The 23,660-nt window shown below is 33.8% G+C and overlaps 1 protein-coding gene and 1 non-coding gene across 6 annotated transcripts in view; one reads left to right on the top strand and one right to left on the bottom strand.

The window, feature by feature from the left end:
• Nucleotides 1-23,660, bottom strand: part of LOC149905676 (rho GTPase-activating protein 23-like) — a 311,247-nt gene that overhangs the window by 274,076 nt on the left and 13,511 nt on the right. For 4 of the 5 annotated variants that reach the window (XM_090105038.1, XM_090105040.1, XM_090105043.1 and 1 more), the window contains exon 1: nt 5,481-5,538. The exons of the other annotated variant lie outside the window; for it this stretch is intronic. In XM_090105038.1, the coding sequence (XP_089961164.1) occupies nt 5,481-5,523 (43 nt within the window). In that variant the 5' untranslated portion in view covers nt 5,524-5,538. Of the gene's footprint in view, nt 1-5,480; nt 5,539-23,660 lie in introns of those variants that run through there. 5 annotated transcript variants of the gene reach the window in all.
• Nucleotides 10,209-10,280, top strand: TRNAE-CUC (transfer RNA glutamic acid (anticodon CUC)). The gene has a single exon. It is a non-coding gene; the product is annotated as a tRNA-Glu (tRNA).

Genomic DNA, 23,660 nt, shown 5'->3' with positions numbered 1-23,660 from the left:
TTTGTTCGTAGTAACGCACAATGAGCTTTTAACTGTGCAAATGTAAAATATATTTTAGCCTGGGTCATTTGCCTCTCTGCATCACAATTGACCTTGGTACAGTGGTTAAGCTAGATTTACAAACGAAAGATATAAGTTCTTATCCTCTTTGGAGGACAGTATAAAAGTAAAATCAATTACACATGCATATTCTTGTTAGAGACTTCTGGAGACTTCATCACATAACATTTGTGATTTGTCCATTTCTATTCAACAAAACAAATGTTAACATAAACAAACACGTCAATGAAAGCCGTAAATAGATTACAACATCGTAAAATTTCGATTCAATATGATAAACACGTATAAACGAGAACACTAACACATTCAAATGCAAATCATTAGAACGCATAGCGCATAATAATTAAACCGAATCGTATCATTCACACGAAGTCACTAATTATTCAGTATAACAATATAACATAGTGAATTCACTTCCTTATCGGAACCATGTCTATTTATAAGTTTTTAATGCCCAATAGGCGACGCACACGACTTTGTTTGAGGTAAATTACATTTTGCAGGTTTATTCTTTTTCCTAAATAAAAGTAGATCTTACTCAACAACATGTTAAAAATGATTGTTGTTTTGTTATTGTTACCGAGCAGACAACTAAAGGTAATTGATATTTATATGAATTAAATTTACAAATTCACTGTAAATGTGATTTTTTGGTAGTTACCTGTTTTATTTCTGAATAATCGATAAACTTTAAAAAAAATGCCACGAAAGTGAGAACCTCCTCCGTTTTTTAGACGTCAATTTAAAATATCTAGAGCTTTCTCGAACCTTAACCGCCTTAAATATTTGTGACATACTTTCAGTTTTATAATCGTTGCCTTTTAAACCGAATTACACAAGTGAAAACATGTCACTTAATACGATATTGCTAAATACTCATTATATTATTAACTAGTCAGAGATAATTTTGAGTACATTTAAATTATGCACGCCACTGACAGCTCAGTCATTTTTGATATTGAAGCCATTTAAAATACAGTTACAAATTAATTTTTGGGGTAACTCAAGCCTAAGGCGAACAAGGGTTTGTTCGCTTTAAAATAAATAAAAAAAAGTTAAATCTAATTATAACCCGTTTGTTTTTATCTTTGCATAATACTTCAAGGGGAAATATAAACGACACATTTTAATTAATATTTTTTTACAAATAAGGAATCTTTTGGCACTGTAGATAATTAAAAAAAAACCAAATCATATATCTTATCAATATAGAAAAATTTAAAGACAAATTTTATATGAAGAGCAAAATAAGTAGGTTACAAATCTGTTTTGACGTTGCTAATTCTAATTATATAAACACTTGAAATCTAAAGAACATTTTATTGAATCAAGTCTTATGAATCAGACTCGCACTTGGTCGATTTTGATTATGAAGTCATAAAGTACAGTTAAACTTTAATTAAATTTATCGTGTTTAATAAGCCCCTGCTTGCTCCAGTTTTGATTTTGATGTCAACCCACTTATTCTCGAATAAAACAAAAATTACGCAACCCAAGTGAGATAAACTTAATAATAAGTTAACACCTTATCATTTTCGACATGACACTTCGTAACTTATCGATTTCCAAATGCATATTTACTTAAGCCATAAATAAACCGGATAATCTTTGGTTTCTCAGAAAATTATTATGATAACAGCAGAATAACGCTAACCGAAAGACAGCAAGAAGAATCATATAATTGTGAAATATTAAGAGCTTATAGCATTCGCATTTGTAATATTTTAGTTAGGATAGATATATACCATAAGCTGTTAAAGCCTTTGATTCAATCTATACTAATATTATAAAGCTGAAGATTTTGTTTGTTTGAACGCGCTAATCTCAAGAACTACTGGTCTGATTTTAAAAATTGGTGTTGGATTATTGGATAGCCCATTTATCGATGAAGGCTAGACTATAGTTTATATAAGCGGGTGAAACCGCGGAGCATAGCTAGTAAAAGATAAACCGCATTGTTTCTTTAGCCTTGTAAATACGAAAAAAAATGAACAAGCATTAACGTAAATGTGCACATTATGTAAATGTCACGGTCCTGTTACCTTTCCATTATATTGTAAATGATACCGTTTATCGAAATCCAAGCACCTTATTAACTGCTAAAGACAATCGGCTTATAATAATGGCTGATTAAAAGAGCTGATATGAAATACTCAATTAAATAAACTTCTGTACAGTATTAAAATTCCTTGCCTTCTGGTTATTCGCGTAGAAAGAAATGCAAAAATATGTAACGTAATGTTTGCGTAAACAGCATACGTAAGCCACATAATAGCATTTTGTAGGGAATATGAAATTAAGTGCATATCATATCATCTATAAGTCATTGCCTCTTAAAACATAGCTTCTAGTGAAACACCTATACCTACGAGAATTGCATTATCTTATCAAATGAAAGTCCACATAAAAATCTCGAACTTAGCCCTACGAATTACGAGTTACAACTCAGTTACCCAATAGCGTCATGCAGTTCCACTTTTATCCCTAAAGCGCTTCAAGCACACAAACAACTCTATCTATTTCTGAATCCGTAGTACTACCTCGTGTGTCAATCATCGAAGGAAAACATCGAACAACAAGCGACTGCGATAGCTCACTTGATTTGTTGTCACGTCGTGACGCCAATTGGCAATCTCGCCAATTTTGCCTACTTTTGAAGTTCCTCGTTCTAGTACTAATAGATAATATTTTTTAAATTGAGGAATTAACAAATGGTCTGTTTAAAGTTGTTAATTAATGTTTAAATTGCGATGTATTTATGCGACATTTCGTTTTACAGCTACCGTGGCCACGCGTAGATATTCCTTCTAAATCTCTAATAGTTAAAACAAAATAAACGATCAAACACACATTACCTACCTACTATAGGATTGATGTTATCTCTACATAACAAATAAATCAAAACCACCCAACCATACATACACATTCTCTAACAAAGCTAGAACAAAATTACTGGTATTAGCGAAATATTAATTTACAGATAAAAATCAAACAGTCAGCTATTATTCATATGCTAATTGCTGATCACAATGGATCTATTCACTGTAAGTCGGCCTTGCGGGTTCAATCACGATCTCGTACACCTGTACCTACCGTTATACGGTAACAAAATTAAGACTTTAATACAAAACTCAATTTAACCTCGATTTCCGCTATAAAATAACAAGGTGCGCCCTGATTCAACAGCTCGTGAGAATTATCCTACGTCTGGTACCGTTTTTTTATTTATTAGCAGGTGAAATCAAATCTGAAGTGTAAATTGGTGCAATTTTAAGTTTGTGTGAATGTGATATGAATACAAATTTAATATAAAAGAATTCTTACGCACAAACACTATGGCATCTTTGATATAAGATTCTACCATACTATTAACATCTAGGTGCCAAAAGATATAAAGAAAAAAACAGAACTATCACAAATTACAATAAAATTATACAAGCGTATGAAATGTGAGAAAAACTGGCTAATAAAGTAGCCATGATTAGAATCAAAGACGCGTTACCTTGTACCGTTTACATTTTAACCAATCTTGCATGTTTTATATCCATGCATTGGCTTTGCATCGAGGTGTTTGATGAAATTAAATATACAACTATTTTGATGGCTTCGTGTTTATATTTGATACAAAGAAAAGTAAATTACATTGTATTGAAATTAGATCAGTAACTAGAATTAGCGTTCGTGTTGGTTTTCCATTAAATCGTTAAATTGTTTCTGCGTATAACATTATGTTAAGAACGTATCTTCGAACGGGTAACTTTTTACCTACTGCGCAAGATGAAGGGTTATGTTTTGTATGCAGGTATCTGGTACATATGTATATTTATTTATCACGTTATATATAAACGGCTCGTTTTTAGAGCTGTTGGTATTGAGTTACCTTGTATCATTAAAACTATGTAGGAACAATTTTAACAACATCGTAGTTTGATAAGAATTAGTAACAGGAAGAAGTTGAAGGTTTATACGCATGTTAGATATAATGAGTATGAACTATGAGTTATTGTTACTTACACATTTATACCACTAACTCAGTAAATCTTATATATAAAAATGAATCGCAAAATGTGTTGGTAAGCGCATAACTCGAGAACGGCTGAACCGATTTCGATAATTCTTTTTTTATTATATTCCTTGAAGTACGAGGATGGTTCTTATGTAGAGAAAACGTAAATATTATGTACCACGGGCGAAGCCGGGGCGGACCGCTAGTAGGTATATAAAATAGTAAAAGAGAACATGACATTGAACTCAGATAAAATCTAGCACGGGCTGACAATAGCGAAAACGTTATCAATGTTAAATGCCAGTATAATTTCGAAACGCAACAAACAGAAAACGATAAAAACGAAGACAGCCGATAATTTTAATAACTATTTTAATAGACATGTAATAAATTGATGACCCAAACATTAAACGGCGATAAAACAACAACAAAAAACCTCATACATGAAATAGCCAGTTAAACAATTCATCGTTACTCCGCCCATGGCGAAATTGGCTTATAATAATTATAGTTGGAGTACTCAGCCGAAAATATTATATAGGTACTCGCTTTGCCTGCGGCTTCGCTCGTGTGTATGTTACTTATGTTATTGCGCGATTCTACTAGTAATTTACTATGTATATACTTTTTCCATCTTCTAAATACTCTTGTTTTGTTTCTGGTGGCAAAAATGTGACTACATGTCTCTTTCCAAGGTCTAGTCTCTGTACGAAATATCATCCAAATCGGTAAATTGGCTTAGACGTAAAAGCGTCACAGACAAACATAGTTATTAATAGAGATGTATATTATAGGTACGTGAATGTTACGAATGTTTGTTGAAAAAATTCAGACAGTACAGATTTATGATTCTAGTTCTCGGGACTGACGGACAAAAAAGTTGCCACACGGCTTAAAATATTATTGCTCAGGTGTTTCATTTACCTCCAGTTAGGTGAGCTGTCTTTGCTCTTTCTATAAGTTTTTACTTTGTACTCATAATGATCTACTTTGACGGTATAGCATTTTGTTATTCTAACTGGATATAAACACCTACCACCTACCGGTGAATATGAAAAGGTATTTGTAATTATTGCTTTAAAACAATATATTTTAAGGTTTTTCTAGCATAAACAAAGGTTGAGGTGAACTAGGCAGTTAAAATTTGTACGGAAACTACAGTCACGCGATAGTGTGAAGTGCACGCAAGCGAAGCCGCCGGCGCAAAGCTAGTAACACAAAGTCCAAATGTTATTCACATAAGTAGGAAATGTTTGATTTATAAAAAAGCGTGTTTATTGTTCATTACAAATCTATGAAGGTGCCTTTAGTCAGCTTCCGTGGGTGGTATTCGTGAGGTCAAACAACGCATTATTCTTTCAACGCACCTTTGATCAAAACACATGCAAATAAATCAGTGCTCTAACAATCTTACCTGAATAGATCTTGTACAGAGAATCCAACAATCCTTGCATCATTTTCGCTTTTTGCACACACCACTAAACTACACACACAAACTTGTTGAACAGCATTACTTCATTATAACTACCATAATGTGACGTGTTCATCTGATCATGGACAACCATAGGTGATAACGTTAATAATCCATTAGTTCCACGTTCAAGATGTTACCAAAACGAACCAGAATACAACATGAACATAAACAAAAATAAATCGAACGCGATGTAAAAAACAGCTAGAAATGTCTTCTTTATAAACTGTATCAAGGTGAACGAACCTCATCGAACGAAACGAAAAGACGGTGGCCAAATTGAGGTAACGGTATGGACTTCGATCGTTATCATCAATCAGTTTTGCGTAACTATCTGTTAGCAATTACTTTATACACTCTCAAATCATTGAGTTTGAGGAATGCTCGTACAGTTACGAGAATGTAAGATTCAATCATAGATATTGGCGACGATGTTGCGCTACTCCTTGCCCATTAATGCGGAGGTCGCTGGAAAAGTTTAAAAATTAGCTACAGATTTACGACCATAAAGATAAAGGGCCACATTATGAAATATATTCATAAGATTGTGTAACCATTGTCCAAAATCTACGCCTACGCAAACAACTATAAAACTATGAAGTCATCTTGATTAAGGTGGAAAATTTTACTAATGTAACCATCTGCATCGTTCATATTTTTTTTAATTATCGATTCTGACAATAAATTTAATAAACCTCAAACCCAAATAAATACATTTCAGCGATAAGAAAAAATATCGTAATCATTTAGCTTTTCAATTGTCTTAACTCTGTACATAATGAAGACAAAAGATCACTACTCAAATAATAACTCAATGTCAACTCGTTGAAGTTGAGTTTATTGCAAATAATAATGATTGATAGGAGTGTTCTCGTAAACGGGGACATCGTGAAATAATAATTCAATTTGTACGTCATTTTATATTAGCTTATTACATATAAGTAAGTATATTGATTTATTTATGAAAGTTAAATAATTAAGCGAGATAGATTATTATTAACAGATACAAAATTAAAAACCGTATAATAATAATTTAAGGAAAGAAAAAACAAATGCATCATGATATTAACCGAACCTTTACCAACGTATTGCTCAATATAATTTTTCATCGATCGTAAGTGGAATATCTCTGATAACAGATACTATCGAACTCTAAAGAATCTCGGATCAGAGATAACAATTCGATTTTACGGAAGACATTCCAATAAGTGTATGGACATATTGCATTAGTGACATACTTGACCGTCTCGATGTATTTATGGAGACGCGTTCAAGAGTCCTTAACGAGGAACTAAGTGAGATAAAATTAGATATCCTAATGCATTCATCCGTCGATCCAACAGAATCACTCCCTGAAATCGAATACGACTTCCACTAACGTCGACCAAAAAGAACCATCATTCATTAAAAGTTGAATGAGATCCGTGACTTCACTTCATAAATCACACGAGGAAAATTTCAAAAGTGTCAGACAACTATTCACTCTTCAGCAAATTGGAAACGACAGGTTTGCTTAATCAGATGAACACGAGAAATCTTTAACACATGTGCAAATACTGAACGTCAAATATATAAGTCAATTATTTGATGAATAAATAAAACGCTAAGTGAACCGCGTAGGGTATGAGCGGAAGCGGTTTTCCTTATATCACTAAAAAGGTCACAAATCACCGGTTTCACTCGCGGTTCGGGTCGCTTGCCGTCAGCGCTACATCGCGGCAGGTCCAGGTTTCCGAGGGGAAAACATTTCGGTGCGCTCCCGCGCCGTCCGCGGTCTGCCGCACCGTCGCGACCACTGGCCATTCGGGATTATTTATAAATTGAAACAGACAGGGGTCGTAGAAATTTGCACGACGCGTGGTATGCCAAAGCTAATGCATCAGGTCGCAGCGGAAGCGAAGTCACGGTGTCTGCGTCTGAATCACCCGACTACACGTTTCCTTGAACTTTGCTACTTAAGCATCGATTGACCGAGAAAACTTTTCTTCGATTCTATTGCGTAATGATAACGTTGTGTTTAAATACATATCATGAAACCTTTGAATTGGTCTACTAGAATTTAGCAGAAGCTTTAAAACTCATACATGTAATGTTGAAGTATGTTTGGCTGTATTAGTACATTTTAGGATTAATATAATTATAAGTTTCCAAGTACATATATTTATATGACGGCCATGACAATGCCGCCCACCTGAACAGGTGTAGTTCATTCCAATGACATCGGACGAGCGTTTGACACATTGGCAAACGTGGGCGAAGAAACATGAACATTTTTAAATGGCATGTTAAGATGTGGATTTTAATGAGATTACGATTATTCCAACGGTGTAGAATTGTATAGAATCGTATCGCTTTCAATTCTATTTATGATTATGAGACGGGTGTAATGATAAAAAGCAATATCAAGTGTCCATTACTATTTTCAATGCAAAGGTGATATACGTCATCTTCAATACACATCTCGGCTCTCTAAATCTCGGTTTTCTCAATGGTATACATAGCTGAATCACTCAATCCAGACTCATCGCTTGGCATGAACGCTAACATCTCAATTTCTCGACAAGTGACATCTAAAATTAAAGTAATGACTCGTAACATAGCGGAAACGTGAACATAACAATACGCCCGTAATATTAGTGTATTTAAAAATCCCTAGTAACAGATGGCATTGTCTCAGCATGTTCAAAGTAACACGGAGTTCATAAATTACAGTCGTGTATATATAACAAAGACATTGTGGCTTTACTGTTTTATAATGAACTAGTTATTCCCCGTGGTATTGCTGTTGCTTAGGGAATTCGCTCAATTTATGAAAAGACATTTGATTTTATTCTTGAACTTATGATAGATGAACGACAACATTTATTACAGATGAATTTTCTTAAAAATACCTACGAGATTATTTCTAAATAATCGTATATTTATGAAATGGCTAAATCTATCATGATTAGATTATGAGAGGCATAAAGAGAGAATTGTAATTTAATTTCAATGATCGAAGTAAAAACGAGCATTGTGAAACTAAACCATAGTTCTATTGCAAGAATCATAACTTTCATTATCATTGCAGACATTAAACCCGGTAATATCAAGCTACAGATATACTATCATTACGTTGCTATTTAGAACCCGGAATCATTAATTATAGTCCAGTTTATATCCAATATTATTTCAACAGCTGTGGCCCCAACGATTCGTAGTAAGCTTTATGGCCCATAAAGCATCTTCCCTTCGTCCATTGTATTGTATTTTAAGAAAGAATGTGAGGCGTAAAAAATTATGAATTATTGTAAATCGTCGGGCGTTTTAAAATTTTCCGATGGACATTCGGAATGTATTTTAGAGTCAGCCTTCGACGTCACGTGATGTACATAGATTGTTTGTACAAGCTGTATACGGCACAGGTGCGGTAAATTTACGGGAGTATTTTTGGATTTTAGCTTTGTGGTGAATTAACATGAATAAACATTTGATGGACTCCGATCTGGTTGTTTGTTTGTTTGCCTAGCGGTATGTATACACGTACATCCGTTCAGGAGAGTATGGGCTACTTAGTGCCACACACGTGAAAAATTTCTTATTTTCAAACAGATTTCTTTCGGTTGGCTGAAGGCCAAGCAGCTTACTTCAAACGAGGGTAATAACGTATCACACGTTACGCGAAATCCAGATATATTAAATAAGAATGCTACATGTAAAAATTATGTTTTTCTACAACGGTTTATAACAAGACGGTATAAATTACACAGTGACATTGATTTAAAAATATTGCACTGGGTTTCTCCCATTATCTAGAACATCAGAAAGGATCCTCGCTACGTTCACCACGTGATTGACAAATATGAATGTCTCAAACTGTTACACTGCACAATATTATAAATTATAATATACAAAATCCACCTACTTTTTTTTAACTTCAGATTCGTATTTTGTACATTTACAATAGGTAGTTTTCAAAATATTTTTATGAATAATATGACCGACAAAAACATGTAGCCCATATACGTTTTAAAACAAAGCTCTACAAACAATACCAAAAGCAAAACTGAAAACCACACAATAGAAGTGACATTAAAAACGTACAAAGCATAATATTCTATTCTTATCAAGAAATATTTGTCACGAATGACTGAAATAATTAGCAATAAATAACATGCAGGCGAGCTTATCTTAATACCACCATAAAAGAAAATAGTTCGCTGCTATCAGAGATTGTTACATTGGAAGGTTGAAAGAATGTATTTGCAACCAACGGTATGCAAATATGCTCGTAATTGATTCTCGTAATGAATTGAATTAAAAGAGCTTTTATATGCAGAGTTATGATCACTTTATGTCAAGTAATCATATCTTCGGGCAATATCAACTTTCAAAATTGGCATTTTTGTAAAAATCAACAGCACACTGCACATGTGTGGATAAATAGGACTAAATAATAAATATGGTACAGTTTATCTACTCATGTGTGTAAAGCATACGTTACTTTTAGGAATGATGAATAAATAGGTAAATTTATTACTAAAATGCTGGTAACAATTGAGAACAAACGTGTATAATGCACGTTTCCTGCATGATGTCACAGTTACAACGACCCATTTCGGGAGCACATTAAGGTCGAAGCAATTTTACACTTTGCGAATGTTATGCACATTTTACGCCGCTCCCACAACATCCGATATGGTCTAGTGGCTAGGATACCTGGCTCTCACCCAGGAGGCTCGGGTTCGATTCCCGGTATCGGAAAATCCTCTTTTTGTTTTATAATAATTGTCATAATTAAAGATATGTCTTGTTAATATCAAAATTTTAAATAGCTATTTTTATTTTAACATTATTTTCATGTTGGTGTCTATTACGAACTGAACGTAGTTAGCAATTTTTCCATCAAAATTTTAAATAACAAGACATCGCTTCCACAACGCATTCGCTTCGCTCGCTCGAACTCTAACCTTTCTAACATTCTACGAAACAATCATATGACGTGCAATAGTTTAACAATAACCCTGCGACAAGTACAAAAGCCTGTAACATGTCTTTATCAGCTATAACGGTGATCCGTAAACAGTCCAAACGGACCATATTCGGCAGCCTCCCGGAATGGCGCTACAACTTCATTATTCACCATTCACTTTCCATCTTCACTAACTTGGGATTTACTGGAGAAAGTAGGAAACTGTACTTCGCAATTAAACAATTAATTCGTCTGGCCTTTCAATTTGCGATTGCTTTAATAGTTTTAGCACGATAAAGCTTGAACGTCCATTATTTGTGTTGAAATATATCATATTTATTCATAGCTAGAATTAACACAAACGGTTTCTAACGTTTCTATCAAAGGATGGAAAATGAGCAAATTGACTTTACATGTAAGTATACGTATCTTCTATCTAACACGAAAAAGAAGTACTAATGTGTAACATCGATAAATTCTATGAAACAACGCTATCGCGTTCGCAGATCACCGTTACAATCATTGCATACTTATAAGTCTGTTTTAAAACTCCAACACTTAACTCTTAACTAGATAATGCACAGTGCATTAAGCAAATGCGACTGAGTTATTTGTGGCTTTTATCTCACTGGGTCACTGATAACAGTGGCTTTGCTTCTAGTTGACGATTTCCTCGAGTTTCGAGATGTCAAATCTCGTGGTTACGCAAGTTGCGCTAAGCCGCTAAGCCCCAAGACTGGGTACAATATTTTTGAAATCAGATTATTTTGGAATCAGCTAACATTATACCTATCTTATTTAGCAGGGTTATAGGAGGCCAGTTCAAGTATCAGTGTAGATAGATATCTATGCCTATTTGAGAAATGGATCTTTTCTTTATCTCAAACGAGACAACATTTTACATAATTATCATAAGAACAATTTCAATCTCCACAATTCCCTGTTTCCATACAATCCCTAGTTTCCAATCAATCACAATTGCAAAAACCCATGCAGACCTTGAAAATAAACTCACTCTTATCACAAACTGCATATAAAAGTACACAGCGTGTTTGTTTCGTGTTCGATTACAATTTAATAGAACACGTCTATTATTGTTATGACTCTGATAAGGTGGTGCACTCTGTAATGCAAGGTCGCAATGATTATTGTATTTCTAATTAATCCATACAGTGATAAGGATAATTAGTTAAATAGGCGTTGTTTGTAAATTCAAGACGCAGTTATTTATGGTCCAATATAATGTACTAGCTGCTCCGCGCGGTTTCACCCCCGTGGCTCCACTCCTGTTGCCCGTAGCGTGATGAAATATAGCCTATAACCTTCCTCGATAAATGGGCTATCTAACACCGAAAGAATTTTTCAATTCGGATCAGTAGTTCCCGAGATTAGTGCGTTCAAACAAACAAACAAACAAACTCTTCAGCTTTATAATATTAGTATAGATTACAACAATAGTAACTTAATATTAAGAATCCGAATGTTTGCTATCAGAGCTTATTACCAGAATAATTACTTTGGCTGAAATTTTATATTTAGGTAGGTAGATTACGTTTTTAAATATTTAATCTGAATAACACAAACCACGTGAATATATCAGTCTACTTAAAAGGTAGTCATCAAAACATAATAAAGCCACAGAATACATATTTCTTGTTTAACTTATTGGTCATAATAATATCATGTAACCTTGAAACCTCACGTTTCTATAAAGTAAAAGTTAACTAGACTGTGTCACGGATGGCGTAGAATAAATTATGTAAATATGTATGTATATTCAAAAAGGAGTTAAATATTATTTAAGTTGTACCTACATTTAGTTATATGGTATCTAGGTACTATCTATAAATGTAAATTTTTATCAAATTTTAATAGTTAAAGTACCTACAATGCACTATGATAAAAAAGTCCATAATGCTGTATTTTGTAAAACAAATTATTTCTCTTTGTGCAATGGGAAAACTTTTTAATACGCAAAGTTACAGAAACTCATTAAAAACTATACGCATAGCTAGTGCAGGATACGACAACCTCGCTAACGGGATATGAGGCAAACTTTTAACAGTACTGGATTTTGTTAACAAATAACATTTCACAATTTATACAACGAGAGAGAATTTATTACGTATTTCTTGTAAATATCAACTCAGGTTAACTCCAAAAACACTAGACTTGAACACCAAAACCGGTTAAAAAAGCTACAAAAAACACCTTTATATGTTTGGCCAATCTCGTCACAAAAAGACCGCTTAAAGGAAAGCTTGAGAAGTACCCATTTACATACAAATCACCGATCATTAACGACACGTGGACAGCACAAAAACGTAAAAATCCCACAATACAAAACACATCGAACGCGATAATCGATTTCACTTTCACCATTGTAAATAAACACAATGAGTTTAAGGCAATTTAGCGGCAACACCGTCACTCCATATGGAGAGGTCACACGTCGTTGGTCACTGCCATTTCTCCCCATTTAGGGAGTACTACCACACCTTTTGTATGAATGCTACGAATGTTTGTTAAAGATCACCTGTGCGTAGACGCTAATGATTATACAATCTTTAAGATGTACCTACCTCTCTGAATTCAACAGGATTCTATTTCTAGAATTTTCAAATCATTTAAGAATTTAAGCTGTATATTGCAAGATATCGGATATCACTGAAATACAATGTCACTAAAATATTTAAAAAAAACGACGACACGTTGTCTATTTTCGTCCTAATGCCGTATCACAGAAGATCTACACTACTTCTGGGCACTTATCGTTTATCCACTATCAACACCGATATGCCGGCGGTATCATTGAAAGGCAGGATAAGTGAAATAACACCAATTGAGAGCAGTTGAATGTATTTCCTTTGGCACAGTTACAATGGAAATAAGTGCAAAGCGTGAACCGCTCATTGACATGACAACGTCGCAGAATAGCCAGCCCATTATAGTTAATAACAACAGCATTTGTGTAATTGTGCCTTGAACAAGGTCGCTAACCGTATTGTTGCTCTGGCAATGGCAAAGCAAACATTTCGCAATATTAAAGTAGTTATTGGTAGTGCATTTAATAAATGTTTGGAATCACGAAATTATAAGCTTGAAATCAAAGTTTAACCATGAAACATTTATCGATTTACGAAATTCCCTTGCCAACCGAGATTGTTTTTGTATTCTGTCCCATAGAATCATCAACTTCTGTTGAGAGTTGACCATTGCACAGTATTATTTCAAGCATTATTTTTTACACACATGTACGAGATAATACCCGATATATATATAGTCCCATATACCTATTGAAATACATTCTACAATCTAGCCTAGCAGCGATAGCCGAACGTAAGTGAATTGAACAGAGACAGCATAAAAACGCCTCCCGCACTTTACAGCCGCATGAACCATAAACATCAAAGTTAAAACTACACAGTAATGACTTCGATACAATCTTTATAGCCTGCAGCGGCTAAATTGGAGTACCCTCAGTTCAATTCCTTACGCAATCACATACAATAGATAAACGATCGCCGCTGTTAACGTTTTATCATTGATGACATTGATAGCGTGGCAATTTAAATCTCGCCCATTACATTCCTCCGTTGAATGTACCGCTACCAAATCATCTAATTTAACAAATGATCCGGAGTCATAAGCGCTAGTGTGGGTGTCCTAATTAATATCTGACCTACGATGATAGAACTTGACTTCTTTTATTAAATGTACTGTCCAATGGTCCTATTTCATTCGGTCTTTGGATGATTAGGAAAATAGGATTAAATAATGTTCAATGTAAACGATAAGAAATAGTTGCACAAATGCATAATGGAATTGAAAGTGTTAAACTATCTTAAAAATTAATATCAACACATTAAACGAAACAATCAAAATCCCTTGAAATATTTTTAATAAGACATTTATTGAGTCAATGTTAAGCGACAAGTTTCCGAAGATCTGATAATGTAACATGATACTGTACCCATTCCGCCAAAGGTAGGCCAATCGAAAGATTCGGTTACTGACCTCCTTTCCAAGTTTTCAAAACCGAGTACCTACAAATTTCAACGAAAACCGTACGGCCGTGTCAAAGGAGTTGTTGCGATGTAAATAATTCTCAAAATGGTCACCGATAAAAAAGATCGAAGCAGAAATAATGAGGCGCCTGTATATGTGCCATGGGCGGTAGCAGGCAATATCGAAATACAATGTACAGTTGTAATTAATTGGATACAGTTAAGTAAAATACGTAATGAATACTGTCATATAAAGGAGTGCACAATTTAAGCCTGTCAAAATAATTGTTTTTAATGCGAAACAAAATGTAAATTGAAATTCGTGTTTTTCGACATTGAAGACAGCAAGCCAATAATTTTATTTTACCCAAAGTTTACAATTTCAAAAGTTACTCGTCTATACAAAAATCTACCTTTTTACATAGATGGAAATCATCATAAAACAACATAGATCCAGACTTCACGCAAATCGACAAAAACATCTATTCAATTGTCAATTATCTTACCGTGCAGCTTTTTCAAATGCCCAACGGCAGTGTAATATGAATCAGGCATTACAAAGAACGATCCTTACGATGGTGTAACAGTTCCATGAAAATACCAATTTAGCACCGATTTCAAGTAAAGCGTTCTTGCTAATTTCTAAGAACAAAGCCTACTGTTGCCTCAATGTTGCAGAATATTGAAAGCAGACTTATGTTCCGACTCGTTGTAGTGAAAATAAATAAGGCTCATTATGTAAATGGCACCATTCTATTTTGATTTAATAGGTGCTTTATCTTCGGGTCGCATTTGAAAATTACTATTAATATATTCCATAACGTTTCGTAATATATCATATTGGGGTGACCATCTGGTGGAATAAATTTTTGATCAGTTCAACGCCTCTTCATTGTTCCCGCCTCTTTTCTCCACACACATTACCCAATTGGCATGATAGAAAGGCAAATTTACGTAAACATAATTAATGCAATCAAATCAACTGAAACAATTAAAAAATGGCTGTACCGAACTAATTAAATACAAGACGTAATACAAATGTATTTACTATTTAGTATGATAAAATGTTTTTAAAAGTAACTCTACTTATATTAACCATCGACATATCTTATGGCCGTTCCCAATATCGTATCTATCAGAACCTTACTAGCTATCGGAGATAGCTGTCTATCTATAACCGAAGTTTGAATATTGGGAACGGCCATTAAAGTCTGAATAACAGTCAGTCAGAAAACGCATGTCAAATCCTCATAATAAAATCGTTATTAATTCATAACCTCTGAAGAAACATATCCAAGCTGGTAGTGAGTAGGTCCCAAAATCGATACCCAAAACCACGCAACCACGAAACCTTGATATCGATCCAACCGCAGCAGCTTCGTACAAAACCTTTACCACGTATTATTTTCGTCATCGTAATCCTACCCCGCGGCCTAAAGTAATAATAACTCAATCTAATCGGTACAAACAATACATAATTGTTCAATTTATAAGACAACTAGCTCGCGGATTTGCCCGTATGCTCAAAGTAAAATAAAAAGTAACCTACAGCCACTCTCTAGTCTCTAGACACAAAAATCAAATCATAAGATTAAAAGAAAGATAAATAAACACATAATAACGCATTCATAACATTTAGTAAAAGTATATATACGTCATATGAAATTTGAAACAAGAACCTAGGCATTAAATAGAACCTATTCGAATAGAGGGAAAAATACCTCGGCTTATCTCTGCAGGCATGCCGGATATCCGTTTCATCGGACTATGCGAGTGCAGAAATAAAAAGTGCTGTTCATGTATTTATTATGCGAATATGAGCATTTTTTTAAATTGCATTCATGAGATACGATACTGTAGCAGTGTAACAATTCAACCACTTTCCTAATGGGCAATTAAGAAAATGTTAAAAATATTTAAATGAAAAAATATCTACAATGAACAATCTACATACAACATAGGACACCTCGGAAGGTGGTCTACAATCGATAATTGTTCCATTTGCAATAACCAACATTTTCGGTACCTAATAATCATAATAATACTGAAACAAGTTCAACTCATGCTTGGTTTCATTTAACAACTTTCTACGGGACACGAACATTCCTATTGGAAGTCACCTTGATACATTGTGGTCACTCAGCTATCAGCTTATCTGTTGTGATGTTGTGGTCATGGCGTGGGCTGCACTATGGGCTTGAAAACGAAAGTCAGTATAACCATGAATGCTGTGAATCGTAAATCATTCGACGGTTAAACACTTTCACTTTATGAAATATTGTTTTTTCCAATTCTCTTTTTGCGAGCGTAGTATGGCACCACATTTGGGATAATAAGCCAATTAGCCTGGATTTTTACGCACTGGCAATCGAGCTAAGTGACAGATGTAAGAAGAAATAATTGATACGCTACGATTGCTATCAGCAGAAATTTATATTTACGTTTATGTGAATTTTGAACGTAATAACGTTATGAAAATTTTGAAATATTTAGCACCGCAATTGATTTTTGTGAGCTGATTTGTTATATTTACAACTAAGTCCAATAATTAGAACAAATTAAGGTTAAAATAAAGGCAAAACAATATTTTAATATAGACATTAAGATACTGCTAATAAATGCTTTCTTTAGACTTAATCCTGACGATCTTACCCTACTTAGTTTAAATACGACCAACTGATAACACATTGCAAAAATACCTTGAATATTTTTATTCCAGTTCAACTAAAGAGAATGATGTTTATAATTGTGAGAGCGTTTTCACATTATCCGATCCGATATCGGATATCGGAAGCCGATAGCCGATATCCGATATCGGAGGGAAGTAAAATGTATGAAATATGTGCCTGTCTTTCACATTGTCCGGTCCGATATCGGATATCGGAGCCGACACCGATATTCCCAGTGGCTATCGGACGATAATGTTCAGTGTTGCCAACTCAATTTTCGAAAAGGCAGTATACCAACAGCAAAAAAGCACTAGTTTGTGTATTTTCAGTCTTATAGGGCGCTCAATCTTTGAAAAAATTCTTTGCTTTTAACCTAAAACCCTTTCTATTAAAAGAAACCTTTTTTTATTAAGACAACACACATTTAAGTATTTATAGGCATTTAAAATACGATTTATACGGCAGGTATTTTTATTTGCCGTATTAAAATATACGGCAATTGGCTGAACTGAAGTAAACAAAAATATATTGCGTTCTTAAATTCAAATATCTATCTTCGAAAACATTAGTGTCTATCATCTTTATTTTATCTCATTCTGCCTCGCTCCTCCTCCTACTCGGATGTTGGTTGTGCTGTTTATTGTATTGTTGTCATTGAGTGCTTTGTTTTTAACCGACTTCAAAAAAAGGAGGAGATTTCACACCGATTTTATTTTTATTTTGAAATTACAACAAAGAAACTTTTAATTCTAAAATAATTGTTTATGAGAATAAAATAATTTATGTATCTTTACTTACAGGAAATTACAACAATCATATTACAAATATATTTGAACGAGTGACAATATTATTTTAGGATATTACAGTGTAATAAGAAAAAGAAAAGAAAATGTGAACAAAGATCACTTAATAAATTTATCATAGGTACTACATGAACTTTTATAAATGTATGTAGTGAAAAAATGAATAAATGACTAGGTACGTCTTGCTAAAAATACATTTAATAGATTTTGAAAGGTATTTACTAATATGTATTACTAAAACTGGAATGGAATGGAATGGATTACTAAAACTATTAACTAATACTAGGTTGTAGTAGGTATTGATATAAATTTATTTAATTTATAATGTGTTAACATATAAAGTATATTATGTTATACAAATGACCGATATCAAAACTATTTAGTAAATAGCACATCTAAATAATATGCAGTAATTTGTGATATCAAATCTTTTTTTACATTTTACTTTTCTTTTTTGAAGTTGTTTTTCTTTATCGTAGTTTTTTTTAATGTACATTTACAATATATGATTTATAACATTTGATTTTTTTTTATTATACCTTTTTTATCAACTGGCAATTTAGTTTAGTTTTCTCTAAAAATTTCTGGCAACACTCATGATGATATCGGAACGATTTTATCGGACAATGTGAAAGGGCAAATTGTATCCGATATCGGATATCGGCTATCGGCGTCCGATATCCGATATCGGATCGGATAATGTGAAAACGCTCTAAGAGCTATTTGCAAATCCTTGAGAACTAAGAGAAAAGAACAAAAGATGTGTAATAATATAAATTACAAATGAATGCAATAAATTGCTAAATTACATTTCAAAAGCTTTGAATCTCAAATGAATAATACAGTCTTCACAATGCACTTACTCAATAACTTCGCAACTCTAATGATATTTGAAACCAATTAAAAATTAACGAGGCTGAAACCACCAGGTTATTAGCATATTTCATTATAATATACAATCATGACACTTAATTAAAATTTGACTGACCGAACTTCACTGAAGCCGTTACCCAAATTAAAAATTATTTTGTTTCTATAACAATGCTTTTGAGTTCGACGGGCCAGTCGAAAGGTTAATAATGAAATTGCTGATAAATTCTTATAGTTACCTATTTGTATTATGTAAGAAGTTAGATATTTCTAAAGTAAAAACAGACATGAACTTCCTTTATGTCAATAATTTGAAACTTTTTACTATTCGATTTTATTTAATTTAGATAAGAGAACTTTTTCGAGATAAGCATGAACTAAAAGAAAATATATTATGGACGATAATTCAGAAGATTGTGTAAAAGCATCGCGGGTATTTTATTTGAAACTTCCAAGTTCGTTGCATAATTTTATTGCTTATTTCAGATTATTTAGCATATATTTATTTAATATGCGAGAGATACACATGCACATAACATATTTAATGAACGAGATAACAAATTAAAATTTATCAAAATACACAATATGTTATACAAATAATTAATATCAATTTAAAATTAAGCTTACAAATATTTAATACAATATTACTTTACACTTTAAAGTTTAAACCTTAAATAGAACTTCATAGAAATAGCTATAGTGAAACAAAAAGTAAACAGGACACAATGAATAAACAACTACGTTACACTTTGTAACACAAACCAGATTTTGTTCTGTTCAAAGTTATCTAAAAAGTCAGTCGAAACCCACAAGATTCACTTTTTTTTTTGATAGGTAACGAGTAACGAAGAAAGATATCAATACAATCAAGTGTTTGTAAATCGCACAGTTGATTGAATGGAGCTACTGATTACCAACTTAGCTATTAATCGTATACTTGCTTCTTAGTAGTCGTTTTGTTAATAATATAATAAAATATAGGTACTATCTGAAGTAGTAGAATAAATAAGGATCTTAATCAGTGCCCAAAGAATGAACCATGCGATGATGTTATTAAAAGACCACATGCATTCCCTATCCTCAAAGACCAAAGCTAGGCAGATGAGGATACCATATTCCACAACTTTCATGCACGTTCTTGATAAAAGTTATAATAATCATCATAATATTATGTCCAAAGGTAAGAGACTCATCCACGCGGTGACGCACCGCGCATGCCCTATCTAACCACAGTCGTAGGTAACCAGATAACAGTCACGTCAGCTGACGATCAAGCCATTTGAGACAAATCGCTATTGACTGAATCAAATCAACATTACTGTAACATGAGAATCGTTACAGCTCGATGATTTTTATATGACCCAGTTTGATGCTTGGTCTCATTTAGTTGGGAGTGTGTAAGTTGACATTCATATGTGTGTATTTTAAACAAATCGTATGCGCCAGATTTTTTTTTAGTATTTTTTAAAATTCAAGATGTTTGTTACCTATGTGCACCTTCCCAACTATTGATCTTCTATCATAATGTGAACGGAATAAAGTTACGTAAACGTGATAACTTCACGATAGAAATAACAAATTCACTGAAAATTGTGAACGAAATTTTTCAATCTAACCATATAAATATCCTTCTAGAAATACAACACCAATTTCCAGCAAACTGATCATTCTCCTCCTTCTAATAAAATGATATAAATGTGGTAAACAAAAACCGCAATACGAAATTCGTGTGCTATCTCCCAAACCATAACCATGTTGTTATTACGAAACCGCGATATCTCACGGGCGGAACTATCGACTTTGCGCTAACAGCACAACATTCGTGGAACTAAGTATTGTCAGAATATTAGCCTTGCACGTGTTCCAGTAAAACTTTATCGCAAACTGAAAATAACAATGCAACTATATACACTGGCAGAAAAGTTATAAACAGATTACAAAGGCGAAAGACACGGAAGTTTGTAACAATAGTAATTGTAGTGTCAGAACTATTGCTTATAATTAACCAGATATAGATTTCCCAATATTTTAAGCCTAAGCTTAATTCTTATAATCGTTGCTATTTAGTGTAACATGAAATAATTCATGAAGCTGAATTCATCTACAAAACGTAACCTTATTTATTATTCGAGTTTCTAAGAAGTATCGATGAGAGGTCACATTGCATTTGCTTTATCATATCAAGGACATAGTGACCAATCACCGGTGACCTATATAATGCATCAGACAAACAGATACGCATAACCCTCAAACGACTCATCAATCATTTTAATTGAATGCTAATTGAATTTCACTCATTCTTTACAGTGCGAGATAAATACCCTGCTAGCTGTGGAATAGGTGTAGGTAGGTAATAACTATGACGTAATTGCTTGCTAGTAAATCAAGGATCCTGAGTATCCATAATTATTTCTATATAACATAATAATAATTAGTGCACCACCAAATGACGTCACCAAATGCATCAATACTTTATCGTAAATCTCGACCAATTCTTGACCCTAACTGGGCGCCAACAGATAGATACACATCTGACTTTTCTGACCCCAGACTCCTTATGAATATTAATCGATCATCAATATAGAGCTGGCCTTAATTATTTCTATTTACAATATTCATGATCACGCGCGTGCTTGTTGGATGCTGTGTTGGATCAAATCAGGATTGCTTTGACCGAGATCCAATAGTGACGAGTCTTTAGTTCAATGGAAATAGCTATTCGATTAATTTCTTAGTGCGTATTCGTAATTTCAATGACCATAATATTATACAAATATACAGATCTTATAATACTTTACATATTATATTACATAACCTGACTCAAAACTCAAAGTTGGTTATGATGTATTTTTAATTTCTAATTTATTTTAATTGAGAGATAATAGTCATAATTTAAGAGGCCATTTCATGATTTCCGAAATAATGGAAAACGGTAGCCTGTAAACTAATATGTACCTATTGTAATTCGTTTTAAATTAGCACTAAAGTGTTAAATTCAGCAGTAGTTCAGTAAATAAAAATTAGAACATATATTTCCACGGATTTATTTACCTTGAGTGTCAGATTAATTGAAGTCTTGTTAGAAATCATTCAATTAACGCCAAACATGTAGAAGTAACAAATAGCTACACGTCACCTTAAGTCAAATAGCTTCCACACTTCGAACGCGTCCCGTAATTGCTCATAAATCCTGGAGCGTCGTGAGTAATTACTGGTAAATATTATAAATTGTCTCGTTGACACTAGTCCATTCGGAGGCTCGTGTGGAAGGCCGAACAGCGGGAAAACGTTGACTAAAACCTTTTATAGGAACTTGTCACGCTGACAATCCTTATCGAACATCTTGTCCAACATCTCGCGTAGATGGATATTGCAAAACACCGAGATCGACTTCCACAATATACAACTGAGCCGAGCTTTAGTACAAACAGTAGCTAACACCTTTAAAGTAGCTCTCGAAACCGGTCTATAGTAGTGGAGGAATAACAATTTACGGCTCCTACAAAACATCAAATCAAGAGTAAAAAATAAATTGAACGTTAGCAAAAAATGAAATTACACAACCGTGTGGACTTTTCATGGAATACGCCGTGATTCATCGGTGTAAATCGATTTGATCGACGCTATCAATTTACTGGATTAATGTTACAAAAACACACCACAAGGTTTCAGCTGCAATTGGGGGCATGCAAAACTGGACACACGATAGGCGTTGGCCGGCTTCTTTTCGTTGCTTATCCGGTATAGGTAACATAATATAGGTACATTAAACACAGACATAATGTTCAAATTATCAAATAATCTGATTTGAAATATTTAAGTTTCATGCTATGGAACAAACGTATTCTACATTTATTACACATATTACATACTAGCGGTCCGCCCCGGCTTCGCCCGAGGTTTATATTTCGCAATAAAAGGTAGCCTATGTCCTTTCTCGGGTATCAAAATATCTCCATACCAAATTTCATGCAAATTGATTCAGTAGTTTAGGCGTGATTGAGTAACAGACAGACAGACAGAGTTACTTTCGCATTTATAATATTAGGATTTAAGGATAATAAATTATAAGGATTTTAAGCTTCAGGATATCATTGCTACTATCATTCTGTTCGATGTATTTAATTATTTTTTGAACCATACAAACATGGTATCAAATTTTGTCCAGACTGCTTTAAGTGATCTTTACTAAGGAAGTTGGCGCCGGCAGCAGGGTCTAATAAAGGCTTGTTATGCTAAATTTTACTGGTGCATTGCACTACAGCGGTTCACAGTAAGGTAATTAAGGGTCGGTGACCGAGGCAATTCCCACATAAGCACTTAAGCATGTTTTGATTGCATTATTTTAAACCGAAAATTCTATTAACTAAACGTCGAAACCAACGTTCGTTTACTTCGTGATTTAAAGGTTGGTAAAAGTAACGTGTAAGAACGTGCTCATTAAAGCAATTTAACTCAGTATCTCAGGTAGCTATTGAACGCGAATAAGTTCCAGTCTCCTACATTCCACATATTTCTCCAGCGAAGCGGCACGAGATGGTAAACGCATCGGCATTCAAGTGCCACGGCTGGGTATTGTCCAAAACGAGTCTGCCCGTTCCCGCTTTTTGTTCAGATACATGAGACTTTACGGCGCGTCTTAACGAGCATCAAACCAGTTCCACATTTCTTCGCGTCACGCCAAATCTGGTAGTAAATACTTCAACACTCCCGTTTGTTCTCACGATTTTTTCCTACGAGTTTTATTGCGTTATCTATATAGTTTGAGACGATGATCCCCATCATTACAGACGAATAATTACGTGCTTTCACTTAATTGACAA

This window comes from Colias eurytheme, chromosome 9, assembly GCF_061535395.1.
Source record: "Colias eurytheme isolate Ceu_HAF_F1 chromosome 9, ilColEury1 Martin Lab GWU primary, whole genome shotgun sequence".
In the NCBI taxonomy this organism is placed as follows: domain Eukaryota; kingdom Metazoa; phylum Arthropoda; class Insecta; order Lepidoptera; family Pieridae; genus Colias; species Colias eurytheme.
Note: the sequence above shows the minus strand (reverse complement) of the source record. Positions and strands in the feature narration are given on the sequence as shown.